The sequence below is a fragment of the Phyllopteryx taeniolatus genome, chromosome 1 (genome assembly GCF_024500385.1).
Source record: "Phyllopteryx taeniolatus isolate TA_2022b chromosome 1, UOR_Ptae_1.2, whole genome shotgun sequence".
NCBI lineage: Eukaryota > Metazoa > Chordata > Actinopteri > Syngnathiformes > Syngnathidae > Phyllopteryx > Phyllopteryx taeniolatus.
In genome coordinates this window covers 17,207,953-17,226,492 of record NC_084502.1, presented here as the reverse complement: position 1 = coordinate 17,226,492, position 18,540 = coordinate 17,207,953, and the positions used below count along the sequence as shown (strand labels likewise).

Genomic DNA, 18,540 nt, shown 5'->3' with positions numbered 1-18,540 from the left:
CAGCCGCGACCTGCGAGGGCCCTGACATCGGGGACACTTCAGGGAAAGATTGTTTATGACATGTGTTTGCTTGCAAGCCAACTGCCTAGCAAGCTAGCGAGGGAGCAAGCTCGCCACTATGGCGTCAGCTCATCCGCCTCACTTGGTTTGGTCGTTTGTGCCTCCACATAAAATCAACACATCACGGAACGTTAACTGTCTAACTAGACACAGTGACAGTCAGCCTATGGCTGTCTGAGCCACAGAGCCACATACGTGTTTTTGATTGACAGCTGAAGGGGAAAATTTAGCGGGCACACAGTCCTGCAGCTCGAGGGCAGGCTTTATTTTTCATGATTTGGGAGCCTTATTTTACTATAATTGGTGATCTTTTTTAATCATTCAAATTTGGCAGACTTGTTAACAACACTCTTCTCTGTGGTGTGTCAAATTTAAAAGGTTTTAGAGGGTCTTCAAAATATTTAATATCAGTATCTCTGGTGTAAATATCTATTTTATTTGTGAAGTGAAGTTATTTGATAAATATTGATTGTGAACTGCTCCAGATGATTTACGTGGCACATTTGCATGCTGTTATGCTGTACTGCAATTTTCAATAATGTTGATGGTTTCTATAACTGTGATGTGATCGTGACGGTATTAAGAAGTCGATTATTAAGTCTGCCGGCACGGTGACAACTGGTTAGCGCATCTGCCTCACAGTTCTGGGGACCGGGGTTTCTTCGGACACTCCGGTTTCCTCCCACATCCCAAAAACATGCGTGTTTGGTTGATTGAAGACTCTAAATTGCCCATAGGTGTGAATGTGAGTGTGAATTGTTGTTTGTTTCTATGTGCCCTGCGATTGGCTGGCGACCAGTTCAGGGTTCAGTTCTTCCTGCCCGAAGATATCTGGGATAGGCTCCAGCAGCCCGTGACCCGTGTGAGGATAAGCGGTAAAGAAAATGGATGGATGGATGGATTATTAAGACCCAAATGAAGGCCAAGGTACCAAACGCAAGTAGTAGTAGTAGTGTTCAACTGAAGCACTCACCACTCCGTGAGCTTCTGGTTGTCAAAAACAAGTTTTTCTTTACCTCTAGGATTCTTGAGACCTCCCAGCCCACAGGCCTTCTTGTGGCCACACAGTAACATCAAATAATATTTAATCAGTTTGTGAGTGCTCACTTTCATCTCTGCACCCATCCAGCATCAATACAGCTTAAAGCCTTATCGGCACCAGCACAGAGCTCCCTAAGCACCAGACCACCGCTGAAGGGTCAAAAGGCGCACACCCCTGCTGACTTTCAACATGTAATCCATCACAGATGAGAACAAATTACTGATCAGGTGCTTAGATGGTTGAGGAAGCAAGTGCGTTTGTTGACTAGCAAACAAGAATGTAGTTGGTCCACCCTGGTGGATACATCCAACCTAGTGAATGTCTATATCTTTTGAACATAGAGCTTGCAATTTTAATAATTTTGTCGATATAGAACTTTTAAGAACGTGTTTACCAAGTTTTTTGACAAAATAAAAGCACACATAAAACAAAAAGAGACACAACAAGTGTAAATACACAACAGGCATAGATGCCAGCTGTCATAGGATCAAATAAAGCCCATTGAAAAAGACGGGCAATGCAAGAACACAACAACCGGAATTGAGACCAGGAGGGCTGATATGATATGATATGTTAAAATAAATAAATAAATTAATTAATTAAATAAATAATTTTTTAATGTTACCATTTTTTTTCTTTGTCTTATCTCTATGGCAGGTTGTCCCAAAGTGGGGTACCCTGGAGAACGCTCGATCACGTTTCATTTTAGGCCTGGACTTCAGAACAATTACAGGTATACGCTCAACCAAGGATCTGAGGCTGCAGGCTTGCTGAGACGGGGTTAAACGTTTGCTAGATAGCTCGTAAACAGACCCTTATGTGCTTTAAAAGTACTGTGATCAGTAAAATCTTAAAATCATTTTTAAGTCTAGCTGGAAGCCAGTGTAGGGATGCTAAAATTCAGGTAATGTGATGCCGCCTGTTAGACTGTCATTAGCCATGCAGTAGCTGCTGCAATCTGCCCCATCTGGAAGTGAGAGAATGATTTCAGATTAAGAGGAGCGAGTTACAGTAGTCTAAGAGAAAAAATTAAAGCATTACCTAACCTTTTTTTAGGTCTGGTCTGGTAAATTGGACATTGGCGTCTACACAGTTTATCAGTTGTATTTGTCTCGGTACCCCTGCTAAGCACAATGTGCAAAGGTGTTGATTGTGAATTCCAATTTCCATGAAGCGTTGTGGCAATATATGGCACCTGCCATGGAAACAACAATGTGACGTACAGTTTCTCTTTTAAAGCGGGCATATGATGGATAATGACTTACTGAAGTGCCTCCATAAGTGAAAATATAATTGGTACCTTTATTGGCTATGGGCACTCGCTTTTTTTCCTCAGACTCTCCAAGCTCTGCCTCTGGCAGGCATGGTAATGAAAGCTGCACTGTGTTGGCCCTGCAGTAGAAATGAAAGTAGCAATGTTTCTTTAAGATAAATAATATTCACATTTGTATTGTACAAAGTAGGTGTGCTGCATTGTCTTCTACACTTCTCCCCCAACAGAGATTACTACAAAGAGCAATGTTGGTTTATCAATAATAATCAGTGGATTTTCCTTTGAAGAGATTAGTGGTTTACGATGAAGTGGCCACTTCAGAGAACAGAACAATAATTGGGAGAGTTCAATTTTAGATGGATTATCCTTCAATGAGTCTCTCAATTACATGTGAAATTGTTTGCCAATAGGGGTCCAAACACTTGAATCAAGTGATCGGATTATCACTGCATACACACAAAAGAGTCCAGAGTGACACTAAAGCTCCCCAAATCTTTCACTTACACCTGAAGCTAATAAACCAACCGGTGATAATCATTCCAGTGTGGGAGGGATTTGTTTCCTTGACGTCTTAGTAGAAGATGAAAAATAAATACTTGACAAATAGAAAGTATTCTCTCGATCTGAAAGAAGAGGATGAACAAACACATCGATTATCACAAAATCATCTCTTCTTTTCACAAGATTTTCATGGGGTGTTTGAAGAGGAATCCAGGGGATAAAGTCGAGCGGGAAAATAGTTTGTTTGAGGATTATGATGATGTTTCCATTCACAGCTTGAGAAATGGCATAAGACCTTCAAAGGTCACCAGCCAAGTTCTGCAACTCTGATGGACAAGGCATGAAAGTCTCTCTCTATCCATCCATCCATCCATCCATTTTCTGAGCCGCTTATCCTCACAAGGGTCACGGGCGTGCTGGAGCCTATCCCAGCTATCATCAGGCAGGAGGCGGGGTACACCCCGAACTGGTTGCCAGCCAATCGCAGGGCACATAGAAACAAACAACCATTCGCACTCACATTCACACCTATGGGCAATTTAGAGTCATCAATTAACCTACCATGCATGTTTTGGGGATGTGGGAGGAAACCGGAGTGCCCGGAGAAACCCCACGCAAACTCCACACAGGTGGGACCGGGGATTGAACCCCGGTCCTCAGAACTGTGAGGACGACGCTCTAACCAGTCGCCCACCATGCCGCCAGTCTCTATCTAGCTCTATCAAATTATTAGTGAGCTATTTTAATGTAAAATGATTTTTTTTGTCATATCAGGGAAATCTCTTGAGGGGCCTGGGAAAAATTGAGGCATGAGATTTCTTCTTTTTATTTTATGCCCATTGGAAAGCGGAGAGAGAAAATTGGAACAAAAAATGACGATGGCGCTATCTGGTGGCTGTACGCAATATTACAAGTACAGCTGCAAACAAAGCTGTTGGAAACAATTGGAGATATGATAAATGTTACTTGCAATTTACGAGTGAACTATTATTGCACTAGAGGCGACACGTCTCAAAGGCTTGCTACACAATGTGTGGGTCCTTCCAGACTTGGAGGACATTTTCTGCTGCCCCCACCCCTTCTGCCCTCCAAACATGAACTGTAAAATAATCCCTGCACAAAACCCAGAAAAATTAAATTGTTGTTTAAAATATAGCTGTCCTGAGACACAATGTAACTTTAGCTGTGGTAAAAGTGATTCCTAAATATTGAGCACCCCTCTATCTCTATCTAAAAAATTAGCATTGATTTGCTTCACTGTTATTTGCAATAATTGTAATTAGAGTGAAATCAAATTAGTATCCAAATGATTTATTTAACTGTAAAGGTTTTACAATAGAGTGAATCCACATATTTTTGAGTGGCCTTTTATTGTAGGCAATCTAAGACAATAATCATGCGGTCTCATCGCCATTTTGATATGCCACACCTGAGGTGGACAGACTATCTCAAAGAAGTGCTCACTAACACATTTAGACAGATTATTGAACATTATTTTTGAGAAATAAATGGATGAGATTGATTTTTGAGTTTGGCTCATGAAAAAGGGGAGCAAAACTAAAAATGGTGCATTTCGATTTTGTGTTCATTTCTCTATAGCATTACATGACAAATGAAATACCTAATAAAAAGTGCACCGTTGATAGTTGGGATAAATGAATTAAATTACAGTGTATTTATATCTTGTAAACAAGAAAAATATAAAATAAATGGTCAGTTTTAAAAAAATATTAGTGCCTGACTTGTTCTCTATGGTTTATGGGGAGTATGATTTAAGTAAGGCGTCATACAAGTCAAAGGTTTTCCATTGAATGTGCTGTAGCTGTGAGTAAAGTCACCAGCACGTTACTTTTTGTCTGAAAAGGCAATCCAGGAAATGTTCTCACACTGTGGAGGCACTGAAGGCCAAACTGGGTGGAAATGCAACTGCTGGCTCCACCTCTGCCTCCTCCCCCTGCGTCAGTTATAAGTACATGCGTGGTATGACACACTGACGAAACTTCACTCACAGAGATCTCATTATAGGTACACTGTGAGGACCATCTGGTTTTAAATTTTCTTGCAAAAAAAAAGGACACTGTAAACGGCAGAATGGTGAGTTTGTGGTCATTGTTGCTATTGTTAGTGTTTGATGTTGTAATGTCATGCTTCTACGAAGTTTGTTTCCTTCTTACTGGCTCAAAAGCGCCACATCACCTCACCCACAGACTACAAGTATGTAAGGAACAGGAAGCCCAGCAGTGGAAAGGCGCCTCCAGGCATGTGACTGCGGCTTCAGTGAAGGTTAACACTTTCCATATGGGGGCTAGAGGCCTGGCACGAGTGCCAGTGTGCTTGCCTTTCTGCCTTGGAATGCTGATGTGGCTTCTATACAAGCTGTCACAAATTCTATTTGTGTTGTTTGCCACCAGCCTGATACATTTCTAGAGGCTTACTGTTTTCACATAAATTTCTTCAAAAACAAATAAGACCAATTTGCAAGTAAATTTGATCAAGCGGTGGATCAGCATGGATTTAAGCCCAAAAGATTCTTAAATTCATTGTTCAGTATTAGTTGAGGAGGGCACTGACCTTCACTTCAGGCGGGATCAGAGTGTGTTGTAACATTTATAGCTTGTTGACAAAGGCTGATGATTGGTGCAACTTTTATCTGGTGACTTCCTGCTGGGCCTTTCAAGACACATGTAGGGAAATGGTGTGTGGCGTGAAGAGCGATTACTGTGGATTTTGTCTTGCATCGCTCGTCCATGTTGTGACTACGACTTCAAACATTTATTTCCCAGCCAGGATGAGATATAAGAAGCTGACAGCCACCCTCATGGGTTGGAAGTGTAATGTCAGGCAGTGTGTTGTAACCACATGCGGATGTGCAAACAAAGAAACGTTAGGCGCTATTCCGACTACATACAAGTTTAATTTTAGTTTTTACTGAATTGAAAACACACTGAACAAAGCTATGAACTGACTAATGCTGCTACTGCACCACACTATTTTAAGGTCTTATTCAAGTTGCGTTGACTTGATTCCACAACCGACGTATGGTTTTGTGTCTGTTGGGTTCTTTATGCAACCTTTTTAGGCACCATTTTACACGGACAAGTTGACACTTTAAATTTCATTTTACATTCGTACTTGGTCATTTTAGAGACACATAAGTGAGTGGTGGATGTTGATAATGATAATGGCATCCATATGGGGAGCAGCTGCAAAATGAATCCCTCAAAATAGCTGAGCTGGCTGCTTCCTCCATACTTAGCAAGCCCCAGTTGGGAGGGCAGGAGAGGGTCAAAGGTCAAGGCTAGAAAATCCAAAACAAAATCTCCTGCAAGTGATTCTGTGGCACTCTGGAAGTTTTGGATGCACACCAGTGACTCTGTTGCTCCCCTCGTGGCTTCAGTGGAAAAACACAATGAGATGCATTGTGGACATGGTTTAGGCAGAGAGAGAGAAAGAGAGAGAGAGAGAGAGAGAGAGAGAGACAGTGAGAGAGAGAGAGAGAGAGAGGAATTTCATGGCACAAACATTTCTGTGAGTCACGTCCCCGCCCTCTCTGAAGGGAATGAAGACAAAAGGCAAAACATTCACAATTTGTTGGTGTTAAAAGCAACTCTTGTTGAGAGAGAGGGGCTTACATTGCACTGTTGCAGTGGAAATACTACAGATTTTTGATGAGATGAGCACAGACCTGTTCTTAGGATTCACTTAATCGAAAATTCTGAACTGCAATAGCTGACTGTTTCAGGCCAAACTGCTCTCAAATGATGTGACTTGACTTGTTTAATCACACTGTGCCTGCACCTCCCACTTCATCCCTTGCCCTATCTTTCAAAAGGAACCTCAAAATTCTTGAGCAGGGTGTGGAAGCCTAGGCCCCAATAGCCGTTTGTGCTAATCGCCATTGCTTGCTTTTTTTTTTTTTTTTACATCAGGCCCCCCCTACTTCCTGCAAGCCAGGATACCCATTGAGTTGTTCTGTATGGTTTGGAACAAAATAAAACATGGGCCTGTCTTACAAGTTCTCTTTGCTTCATCCCATGCAGCGCGAGTGTATCTCCATACATGTTGGTCAGGCTGGCGTCCAGATGGGCAACACCTGCTGGGAGCTTTACTGCTTAGAGCATGGCATCCAGCCAGACGGCTGCATGCCTAACACCAGGCCCGCAAGAGGCTCTGACGATTCCTTCACCACTTTTTTCAGTGAGACTGGCACCGGCAAGTATGTGCCCCGAGCCATCTTTGTCGATCTGGAGCCCACCGTCATTGGTGAGTTGGACTATCAGTCTTGTATAAAGTACATGAAAGTGGTATTTGAGTTAAAAAAAAAAAAAAAAAAAAAAAAAAAGTATAGTGCAGCTTACACACACGGGTGAATGTGGTCCTAAAACAATACTGACCATTTGACTTCACCGGATTAACATACTGTAAATTAAATTAACCAACCAGGTTGGTGGAGAGTTTTTGAATGTCAATATTCCTGTCACTTTAGTTAGAGTAGGTACAGTATAAAAGGCACGTCATCCAGTAGGAGGAGTCTTCCCCTCCAATGTATGTATATAATTCCTGTAAAACATTATCCTTGTTGACCACTGCAGTCTTCTGCTGCTGCAGATGTTATGTGAGCAGCAGAGTCAGCAGGAGGGGCTTCCATCCTAAAATCCATCAATTTGTATCGTGTGCCTCAGTCTGGATAGGAAGGACTATTCTTCCGCTAAGTGCTGCGCGGTTAAGGCATTACCTCAATAAGCAATTTCTTCTGATTTTATTATATAGTAACAAAGATGGTGAGGGGAAATGTATCAGAATAAAAGTATACATTCAGGAAATATTGAGTAAAAGCGAAATATGCCAGAAATAAAAAGTACTGTAAAGTACAGGTGTGTGAAAATTCTACTCAACAAAGCATTTGTACATTGTTACATTCCTGTACAAGACTGTGGACTATGAATCGTGGTTATTGCAATTATCCTCTTGCAGATGAGGTACGCACTGGCATATATCGCCAGCTCTTCCACCCTGAACAGCTCATCTCCGGGAAGGAGGATGCTGCCAACAACTACGCCCGTGGTCACTACACAGTTGGAAAGGAGCACATTGACGCTGTACTGAGCAGGATCCGCAAGTTGGTGAGATGAAGCAAAGCATTTCCAAATGTAGTTTGTCAGTTACCATTTTAAAGGTCATTTCACTTTAGTCAAACGCACAAAAATTGCAAATGTTCTGAAATTTCTATCCCATTTTCTCCAAACTTGGTGAACAGTCGCTCAGGTGATTTAGTATTAACCTTCAGCCATGAAAAAGTCTCACATCAAAGTACACCAGTAACAAGATTAAGAATACATTTTCAACAAACCCCATTGAGTCATACGGTAGCTCATATAAGAGGTCTTGATGAGGGCCTACCAGTTATTTAAAGATATTATTAGTACAGTATACCCGCACCTGATATTGGTAACAGAACAAAACAATACATTTTCAGTGATGTACTGTACATTTTCTCTGGTGGACAATGGCCATGGTGCATTTACTTTTTTTTCTTCACAATTTACCATAAAGTGTCTCCTAAAGTGACATTCTCAGGAATCAAAAGCAAACAATAGATTAACTTGGTGATGCAACTTCACACTTGAGTGGACAGGCACTCCAGAGACCCAAATATTTTCATACAATCAATTAAAGGTGATTTTCCACAAGATGTCCCCTCTACAGAGAATAATAAATAACTAATGGAAATGTATCTATCTTTCTCTTTCAGTCTGACCAGTGCACTGGCCTCCAAGGTTTTCTGGTGTTCCACTCCTTTGGAGGAGGAACCGGTTCTGGGTTTACCTCTCTGCTGATGGAGCGTCTCTCAGTGGACTTTGGCAAGAAGTCTAAGCTTGAGTTCGCCATCTATCCGGCTCCTCAGGTGTCAACTGCTGTGGTGGAGCCATATAACTCCATTCTCACCACACACACCACCCTAGAGCACTCAGACTGCGCCTTCATGGTAGACAACGAGGCCATCTACGATATCTGCCGCAGGAACCTGGACATAGACCGTCCGTCGTACACCAACCTGAATCGACTCATCAGTCAGATCGTCTCCTCCATCACCGCTTCGCTGCGCTTTGACGGAGCCCTGAATGTAGACCTGACTGAGTTTCAGACCAACCTGGTGCCTTACCCTCGCATCCACTTCCCTCTGGCAACCTACGCCCCCGTCATCTCGGCAGAGAAGGCGTACCACGAGCAGCTGACTGTGGCAGAGATAACCAACTCTTGTTTCGAGCCAGCCAATCAGATGGTGAAATGCGACCCTCGCCACGGCAAGTACATGGCGTGCTGTCTGCTGTACCGTGGCGACGTCGTACCCAAAGACGTCAACGTGGCTATTAGCAACATCAAAACCAAGCGTTCAATCCAGTTTGTGGATTGGTGTCCCACCGGCTTCAAGGTGGGCATCAACTACCAGCCTCCCACTGTGGTTCCCGGAGGAGACCTGGCCAAGGTCCAGAGGGCTGTATGCATGCTGAGCAACACCACCGCCATCGCAGAGGCCTGGGCCCGACTGGACCACAAGTTTGACCTGATGTACGCCAAGAGGGCCTTTGTGCACTGGTACGTCGGCGAGGGGATGGAGGAGGGTGAGTTCTCCGAGGCTAGAGAGGACATGGCTGCCCTGGAGAAGGACTACGAGGAGGTGGGTGTCGACTCATTGGAAGAAGACGAAGACGGGGAGGAGTATTAGAAAAGGAAGGCGAACATCTTGTGGACTGAGCAGCTTCATTTCTAATATCATGCATTTTAATGGCTGGTATGTTGTTAACAAACACAACATTAATGCTGGTCTGAAGTATGTAAGAGCTCAATCCCATCATGTTTGATTTTCTTGAGCGTGACTCTCCTTTAAAAGAATGTGTTTGTACCTTCTTTTCAAATAAAACAATTTACACTTGCTTGTGTTGCTTTCTGACCCAGTCTATTAGAGTGTACTTATTGTATTATTGTGAAAAGGTATATAGAAAAACTTAATAGATTATCTTGTTAGCTAGATACAGTGGATATAGATAGGACTTCATATAATACATACAGATTAAAAGTATGTTGCTGGTGTCAGGCCAAAACCAATGTTCAAATTTGGTCTAATTATTTTCACAAATCTATACTTTTATTCAGTCTCCATGTGGGTCTCTTATTTTTACAAATTATTGACCAATCTTAAGTGTTGAAAATGGCTTGCTCTCTTTGACCATGAAATGTTAATAGCTCAACTAACATGCCATTTTCTTTTTTTGTTTCCTGAAAAGTGATGGCTTGTGAGAGGAGAGGATTACACTCAACACCAGTAATTTATAATAAATAAAAAAAAACGTTTTAAATGGGTTGGGCAATACAATAAATTACCACTCAGGTGAATAATGAGTAACCCTAAATAAACAAACTTCATATGGCTGCATCTACTGCATTGTGACCGCTACCACCATATCAATCAATCAAACTTTATTTATGTAGCACTTTTCGTCCATGCAAAACAACCCAAAGTGCTTTACATGAATTAAGTTTTTCACACCTGGATTTGGGGATCCTCTGCAATTCCTCCTTCCAGATCCTCTCCAGTTCTGTCAAGTTGGATGGTGAGCGTTGGTGGACAGCCATTTTCAGGTCTCTCCAGAGATGCTCAATTTGGTTTAAGTCAGGGCAGTCACGGAGTTGTTCTCAGCCACTCCTTCGTTATTTTAGCTGTGTGCTTAGGGTCATTGTCTTGTTGGAAGGTCAACCTTCGGCCCAGCCTGAGGTCCTCAGCACTCTGGAGGTTTTCTTCCAGGATATCCCTGTACTTGGCCACATTCATCTTTCCTTTGCTTCCAACCAGTCGTCATGCCACTTCAGCAGAAAAAAAAAAAAGAACACAGCATGATGCTGCCACCACCATGCTTCCTGTTGGGACTGTAATGGACAGGTGATGAGTAGTGCCTGGTTTTCTCCACACATACCGCTTAGAATTAAGGCCAAAAAGTTCTATCTTGGTCTCGTCAGACCAGAGAATCTTATTTCTCACAATCTTGGAGTCCTTCAGGTGTTATTTATTTTATTTTTTTGGCAAACTCAGTGCGGGCTTTCATGTGTCTTCCACTGAGGAGAGGCTTCCGTCGGGCCACTCTGCCATGAAGCCCCGACTGGTGGAGGGCTGCAGTGATGGTTGACTTTCTAGAACTTTCGCCAATCTCCCGACTGCATTTCTGGAGCTCAGCCACAGTGATCTTTGGGTTCTTCTTTACCTCTTTCACCAAGGCTCTTCTCGCCCGGTTGCTCAGTTTGGCCGGACAGCCAGCTCTATGAAGGGTTCTGGTTGTCCCAAACGTCTTCCATTTAAGGATTTTGCAGGCCACTGTGCTCTTAGGAACCTTAAGTACAGCAGAATGTTTTTTTATAACCTTGGCCAGATCTGTGCCTTGCCACAATTCTGTTTCTGAGCTCTTCAGGCAGTTCCTTTGACCTCGTGATTCTCATTTGCTCTGACATACCCTGAGAGCTGTAAGGTCTTATATAGAAATGTATGTCAAGTCCAATCAGTATAATCAAGCTACACTTACCAGAGTCATATTATTTTAAAGTAACGGTACTCTTACTTGAGTACAATATTTGGCTACTCTATCCACCTCTAAGTATGCTACATTATGAGGGTGCATGGTGCTGTTTTTATTTCTGTGCTTGTTCACTAGAGGCGACCTTATGTTGGCTCCGTTATTGGTTCGAGGTGCTAAAGGCTGCACAGATGGGCCATTTCTAAAGGTCATGAAGGACGACACAAAAGGTAAATGTTAGTTCCTAGGATGAATTCCTCTGTCTTGAATTGGAAAATGTAAAAGTGTGAATATATCTTGAGAAAATATACCAAAGTGGTTGGCATGGCAACCCCCTGCACAATAACACCGTTTGATCTGTGTGGATGAGTCAACATTATCTATTTTTTTTCTCCCACTACAGTACAATAAACAGGGTGTGAGTTTCCAAGTGGTGCATTCAACAGAAAACATTTTTACGATAATTTATTTACAAGGGTAATACCAGTACAGGCATTTTTACTTTTCATGCGCTAAATTATATACTGTTCTGTATTATTAACATAAAATATCATTTCCACAACACAAATGAACTTCATATTTCTAGATCATCAGCTTTCTGTTCTTGTTTCATTATTATGTCTATTTTGATTTAGTTTATTAGCATCTATTTGGATTCTCTTGCTTAGTGAGACGGGTTGGGATTCCTAATTTAAACTATGCTAAACTACTGTTACCCGTCTGCATCTTTTGGAAATGACCAATAGAACTGTAAAGGTTCATATTCGTATACCTCGACGATATCCTAATTTTCTCCCGCTCCCCCCGAAGAACACAGCGTCCATGTACGGCAAGTCCTCCAGAACCGTCTATACGTCAAACCAGAAAAATTCGAGTTCCACCTCTCCTCGCTTACCTCCGTTCCGCAAAACGTCTCAATCCCCGACAAGCTCGCTGGGCACTATTCCTCAGCAGGTTAAATTTCAGTCTCTCCTTCCGTCCCGGTTCTCGTAACACCAAGGCAGACGCCCTATCCCGTATTCACTCACCACCCTCCAGTTCAGCAGAACCCGAACCCATTCTTCCGTCCACCTGCTTCGTTGGAGCTGCCACGTGGGAGATCGAGCAGGTGGTCAAAGAGGCTCAAAAAGACCAACCCGATCGCAAAACCGGGCCTCCTGACCGACTCTTTGTACCGGATTATGCACGTTCTGAAGTCCTACAGTGGGCCCACAACTCAAAACTCACTTGTCACCCTGGCATCACCCGTACTACCCAGTTCATCCAGCAGAACTTCAGGTGGCCCAGTTTTATCAGACACCCGAGAATTCGTTCAAGCCTGCTCCGTCTTCACACCGGCCCCCAGCTGGTCTGCTGCGCCCCTTGCCGATTCCAAGCCGCCCTGGGTCTCACATCGGCATGGACTTCAGTACCGGCCTGCCCCCCTCAGAAGGTAACACCGTTATTCTCACAATCATCGATCGCTTTTCCAAATGTGTCCACTATGTCCTCCTCTCCAAACCTCCGTCCACCCTGGAAACTGCTAACCTCCTTGTTTTACACGTATTTAAGTTCCACGGTATACCCAACAATATTATCTCTGATCGAGGTCCCCAGTTTTCTTCTTAGGTCTGGCAGGAATTCTGCAAAGCGGTGGGCGCAGCAGCCAGCTTATCCTTTGGGTATAATCCACAGACCAACGGGCTAACCAATCCATGGAATCATCTCTCGGCTGTGTGGCCGCACGCAACCCCTCCTCATGGAGATCCTTCCTCCCATGGATCGAATACACTCACAACTCCCTCACCAGCTCCTCTACCGGTATGTCACCATTCATGGCTTGTTACGGTTTCCAACCCCCACTATTCCAAGTACAGGAGCAGGCGGTGGCCATTCCAACCGTACGGGATCACCTCCAGCGAGGCCAGGCAGTTTGGAAGGACGTCCTGGCAGCGTTGACTCGGTCAGCGGCACGCAACAAGCAGCACGCGCACCGTCATCACTCCCAGGCGCCCGAATACAAAGTGGGTCAATCTGTCTGGCTGTCTTTACACGACCTCCCACTTCAAACAGAGTCCTATAAACTCACTCCCCGTTTCATTGGCCCATTGCCAATTACTAAAATCATCAGTCCCACTTCCATCCAGTTGAAGCTTCCACAGTCCTTGAAGATTCATCCCACATTCCACGTCACTTTGCTGAAGCCTCTCTCCACCTGCGCCCTCCAGCTGAACACCCTCCGACCCCCCGGATTATTGACGACCATCCAGCCTTCACGGTGTCACGTATCCTCGACGTGCGGCCTAGGGGGTTCCAGTACCTGGTCGACTGGGAAGGGTACGGGCCGGAGGAGCGGTTTTTGATTTCCCGGAAGCTAAAACTCGATCACACCCTTTTGGACGACTTCTACGCCGCTCACTCGGGGAAGCCTGGCAGGACGGTACAGTAACTCTTAAGTTAAATAGCTCCATGTTCACAAAAATGTAAGGCCTAACAATGAGTGATGATTGGGTCTCTTTAAAATAACTAAATTCACAGTCTGAAGACTGAACCGACCACTTTCAAGCACACAGTCGACAAAGACTGAAGTGCAACACAGAGTTGGTAGCTTCACGTCGCAAGATCACCAACCATTTTTTGGTCTCACACTATGCACAAAGCATTATGCTATATTTTTAAACATTACTTTTGAGGTGCAAAAAACAGAATCTGGTGATATCAATCCCAGAAGAGGGTCATTATATCTTCATTTTGGTTCTAAATCAGGGGTGTCCAAACTACAGCCCAAGGGCCATTTCTGGCCTGCTGTCCATTTTTTATTTTTTATTTTAATTTTTTTAAGTGGCTGGCGGCATATACCAGTACTTCCAATAATTTTCGTCATGGGGCGAAATGATATTTATTACAAAAAAGAAGGTGTGGGTGGGCAGCATGAAAAGTGGAGAAGTGTAAGGTAGCGACACCCACATTCTCCATGGATGCGATGCCCTCGACACTTATAACTACCATGACTAACAATAAATTGATTTTATTGTAAAGATGCAAATAAACAATTTTCAACTAAAATAGCAATACCATTCCTCTTCATATAAGTTATAGTGGTGCCTTCCAATACGAGTGACCCAAGGTTTTCGAGATACAAGCCGCTTGGCCGATTTTTTGCTTTGACTTGCGCACAAAAGTCTAGTAGGAGCGCTTTATGGTGGCAGTAAAATCAACTCAACTCACCTAACAACCAGCAGCAGTTTGACAGATAGTGAACAATTCTTCTTTGAACAAAGAGGCTTCAAGTTATTAAATGCCACTCCCAGTTTTTTTTTTTTTACTATCAAACTAAACATAAACCATTACAACATTACACGTGTATTTAAAACAACCACATAGCTTTGGTTTAGGAAGTCCACTTAGCTTAATGCTACCACAAAATGCAAAACAACAGACGGATAGCATCAGTATCGAGCAAGGAATATTTGAACACAAACAGTGGCGCAATATATGAACACAGACAATAATCAAATAATTACTAATATTGATGCAGCTTACTGAGTGGTAACCATCTCCTCTGTCTCCATGTTTGTATGTCTGTATTATACTGTATCAGTTGACCAAGGCGCACACACCAGGAGTCACACAATGACAGTGAATTAATCATGATGCACAGACCGTTTAATTCTTCACATTCTATTTAATCATCTTTTTATGATTTGTTTATATGAACTGTAATATTGTAGAGTACTGTTTTCTGTATTAGAAAACATGTTGGGTGGGGTTCTTTGGTAGGCTGCAACAAATTAATGGCATTTCCTTTTATTTCAACGGGGAAAGATGTTTTGAGATACCGGTGTTTTGAGTTACGAGCATGGTCATAGAACATATTGTAATGTCAAGGCACCACTATAATTTCATTTGAGGAAATACAAATTCTGCTTTGTGTCATAGTCCGATTTGTGAACATATCACATCAATGATCCTCAACTACTATATAAATGATCAGCTTAGTACAGCCTGCGCTTATTTTGGTTCTTATTGTGGAAATGTTAAGTTGCTGCTCAGTCCAGGGGCAGTTCTGTTCTAGTGGAATACAGCGTCACAGGACACCCCAAAATTCTGAAAAATCCTATACTTTATGCCTCATCACCATTACCGGAAAGCTGTGATGTAGCAATTTTTTCAAAAAAATATAAAAAATATATAATTGCTTGATGGATTAGCTTTAGCGTGTTTAATGACCGAATGAATGAAAGTTGAAGAATGTCAAAGTGGCCCTTGCATCCTTTAATTTTTCTGACCCTCGGAGGAAAATGTTTGGACACCCCTGTTCCAAATCCTGTTATTTGTTGATCAAATACTGTGCTAAGTGTATAAAACAGACACACACACACTATTCTTCTGTGGAGTTCCTCCTCACTCGTCCTCTGCTTGCCGGTCCAGTAACGACGATGCGTCCAACAGACAACCTCTAAAATAACCAATCAAAGAGTGCCTCAGCTGAATCTGACTTTGTCTTGACAGGAAGTGGCCCTCATCAGGGTAGATCTGTCCCAGAAAGTCACAAGTAAATAACTGCCTGGAACTCTTTAGTCATGCTGTCTTTTCTGACACCTGTGGTACCTGCATGGTATAGTTTGCTCCAATCCTGATCAAGTGCTTGATGAGCTCCGCAGAGTGCTGAAAGTGAACATTTGCTGAGGAGAAGAGCACAACTGTTTACATCCACCGCTGGACGACAGCTCAAAGCTCAGCAGACATAACGGCCTGCATGTTCCAACACTATTTGCAAAGTGAATAGAAATGTGTGTGGATACCATCGGCCGTCCCATGGGCAAGAAACAGAGTTCCTCCCTGCAGACCTCTCATGTCTGGAATAACTTTGGACATCTGCACAGATGAAAAACAAACTTTATTAATTAAAAGCACAATATTAAGCTTTATTCCAACTTTTGGTGAATCAATTAAAACAAATTTTTTTTAATTTCATGCACTGGTGCTATAAAGACATGGTGCCTCCGGATGCTTTTGCAAAGGAAATGCACCAAAAATGTAAATAGAACTCAAACATAAAAAAATCTGAAAGCAACATACAGCCACCTGACTTTAAATAAAAGTGCAATGTGACACGGCCACCAAGCTGGTGAATCGGTCACGTTTCGCGACCAAACTAGCAGCCGTTTTTTTATGGATTCATTGCTCAAAAGGGGGGAAACAAACTCTCAAATTGCACAGCTGGTATTCCATCAGAGCCATTTAGGTATTCCATTTAGGTCTACTCCACTTGCATTCCCGCTCTTCAAAAGGACAAATGTGTCACATTTTCCTCTTTTACCTGACATCAACTACTTAGAATGTGCACAGAACATTGTGTCTGCATGTCAGATAAATTCTAAGGTGGGGGAAGATCATTTTCTGTGACACAGTGTACAAGGCAAGGTCCAAAAAGGCATGCTTGGATTAGTTAGGTGTGGAAGAACCCTGACCTCAAAACCCTTTATGATGAACTACAAATGGAAATTGGTTGCTAGAAGCAGCTCACTTGATATCTGTTCTCCTCAGTTGAAGGCAAGCCAAAGTATCGCTCTGAGAATGCTGAAGCTGGAAGCAATAAAGAAGGAGAGAAGCAGGTTGTTCGTGTATTAGATTCTTTATAGATGAAAGAGCATCAACACGAAAAGCAGTCTGATCTACTGTACAATGATCCTGTATGTGAAGGATTTGACTCAACCAGACTCACCATACATGGTCCAGTCCACAACAGGAGCCTGAGCTGCAGCGCACCGGATCATCCCCTCGGTCGACTTTAGCAGCATAAGCGTCAGGTAACCGCCATAGTGCTGTAGGAGAAATGTTCTCATTGGAGCTGCTTCCTGGTTATCATTCACATAAATATTTACTTGCACCTCAGACGATACAGATGAAAGTGTTCTGTTGAGCTACTACTTCATCTATTCTTCAAAGCACAGTGCTGTGAAAAAATATTTGCCTGCTTCTCAAAATTGTATTTATTTTGCATAGTTTCACCACTTTAATGTTTAAGATCCTCAAACAAATTTAAATAGACAAAGATAACCCAAGTAAACATAAAATGCAGTTTTTTATTTATTAAGAAAAAAAATATTCAAAGCTACCTGGGCCCATGTGAAAAATTGTCCCCCTTGTTGAATCATGAATTAAGTGTGGCTAATCACATTTTTGGGAAAGCTTTGTTCATTTACACTGACCACACCCAAACCTGATTACCTCCCGACCTGTTCAATCAAGAAATCACTTTTAAAAATAAAAAATAAAAAAAAATAAAAACTGTCCGACAATATGAAGTCTGCCAAGATCTCAAAAGGTTGCAGCAAAATGTCACGGTCCAAAGAAATTCAAGAACAGATGAAAAATAAAGTAATTGACATCTATCAGTCTGAAACGGGTTAGAAAGCCATTTTTAAAGCTTTAGGACCACAGTGAGAGACATCATCCTCAAATGAAGAAAACATGGAACAGTGGTGAACCTGTTGTGGCCAGCCAATAAAAATTCCTCCAAGAGCATTGCAATGACTCACCCAGGAGGTCCCAAACGAACCCAGGAAAACATCTAAAGAACGGCTGGCCTCCTTGCCGCAGTTAAGGTCAGTGTTCATGACTCAACAATAAGGAAGCGATTGGGCAAAAATGGCATCCATGGCAGAGTTCCAAGGTGAAAACCACTGTTGACCAAAAAGAACAAAGGCTCGTCTTTTGCACAAAAAAAAAAAAACTATGATTGATTCCCAAGACTATTGGGAGAATATTTATGGTTTGACAAGACAAAAAGACAAAAGACAAAAACTTTTTGGAAGGCGGGTGTGTCGTTACTTCATAAATAAATAAATATAACAAATAATTTCCGAAAAATAACATTATAACACCATTCAAACATGGTGCTGGTAGTGTGATGGTTATGGGTTACTTTTCTCCTTCAGGACCTGGATGACTTACTGTGATTGATGGAACCATGAATTATGCTCTTTAGCAGAAAATCCTGAAGGAGAATGTTCGGCCATCAGTTTGTGACCACAAGATGAAGCACACTTGGGTTCTGCAGTAGGACAATGATCCAAAACACACCAACAAGTCAAATACTGAATGACTTAAAAAAC

General features: G+C 42.5%; 2 protein-coding genes and 1 long non-coding RNA gene across 8 annotated transcripts in view; 1 reads left to right on the top strand and 2 right to left on the bottom strand.

The window, feature by feature from the left end:
• Positions 1 to 1,532: 1,532 nt before the first annotated feature.
• LOC133479487 (uncharacterized) lies at positions 1,533 to 5,481 on the bottom strand. Its single transcript, XR_009788965.1, has 4 exons — positions 5,448 to 5,481; positions 2,403 to 2,494; positions 2,149 to 2,297; positions 1,533 to 2,069 (listed from the first exon to the last, which is right to left on the bottom strand). It is a non-coding gene; the product is annotated as an uncharacterized LOC133479487 (long non-coding RNA).
• Positions 4,810 to 9,810, top strand: LOC133479479 (tubulin alpha-1C chain-like). Of its 2 annotated transcripts, XM_061776562.1 has the most exons (4): positions 4,810 to 4,970; positions 6,917 to 7,139; positions 7,851 to 7,999; positions 8,629 to 9,810. In XM_061776562.1, exons 1-4 carry the CDS (start codon positions 4,968 to 4,970, stop codon positions 9,601 to 9,603), a joined length of 1,350 nt encoding a protein of 449 aa, XP_061632546.1. In that variant the 5' UTR covers positions 4,810 to 4,967; the 3' UTR covers positions 9,604 to 9,810. The 2 variants fall into 2 exon arrangements, with proteins under 2 accessions (XP_061632546.1, XP_061632538.1); XM_061776554.1 differs by lacking the exon at positions 4,810 to 4,970 and having other exon boundaries at positions 6,911 to 7,139.
• Positions 9,811 to 11,890: 2,080 nt separating this feature from the next.
• Positions 11,891 to 18,540, bottom strand: part of LOC133479450 (inactive dipeptidyl peptidase 10-like) — a 42,377-nt gene continuing 35,727 nt past the window's right edge. For all 5 annotated transcript variants that reach the window (XM_061776478.1, XM_061776502.1, XM_061776494.1 and 2 more), the window contains 5 exons: positions 17,148 to 17,247; positions 16,950 to 17,008; positions 16,225 to 16,297; positions 16,031 to 16,104; positions 11,891 to 15,955 (listed from right to left, as the gene is read on the bottom strand). In XM_061776478.1, the coding sequence (XP_061632462.1) occupies positions 15,824 to 15,955; positions 16,031 to 16,104; positions 16,225 to 16,297; positions 16,950 to 17,008; positions 17,148 to 17,247 (438 nt within the window). In that variant the 3' untranslated portion in view covers positions 11,891 to 15,823. The remainder of the gene's footprint in view (positions 15,956 to 16,030; positions 16,105 to 16,224; positions 16,298 to 16,949; positions 17,009 to 17,147; positions 17,248 to 18,540) is intronic.

What these genes read in the sequence shown, in the direction of transcription:
- LOC133479479 (XM_061776554.1), top strand. Translation starts at nt 6,911, where the DNA reads ATGCAGCGCGAGTGTATCTCCATACATGTTGGTCAGGCTGGCGTCCAG. An exon ending in TCTGGAGCCCACCGTCATTG is followed by an intron (nt 7,140 to 7,850) that starts GTGAGTTGGACT and finishes ATCCTCTTGCAG; the next exon opens with ATGAGGTACGCACTGGCATA. An exon ending in TGAGCAGGATCCGCAAGTTG is followed by an intron (nt 8,000 to 8,628) that starts GTGAGATGAAGC and finishes TTTCTCTTTCAG; the next exon opens with TCTGACCAGTGCACTGGCCT.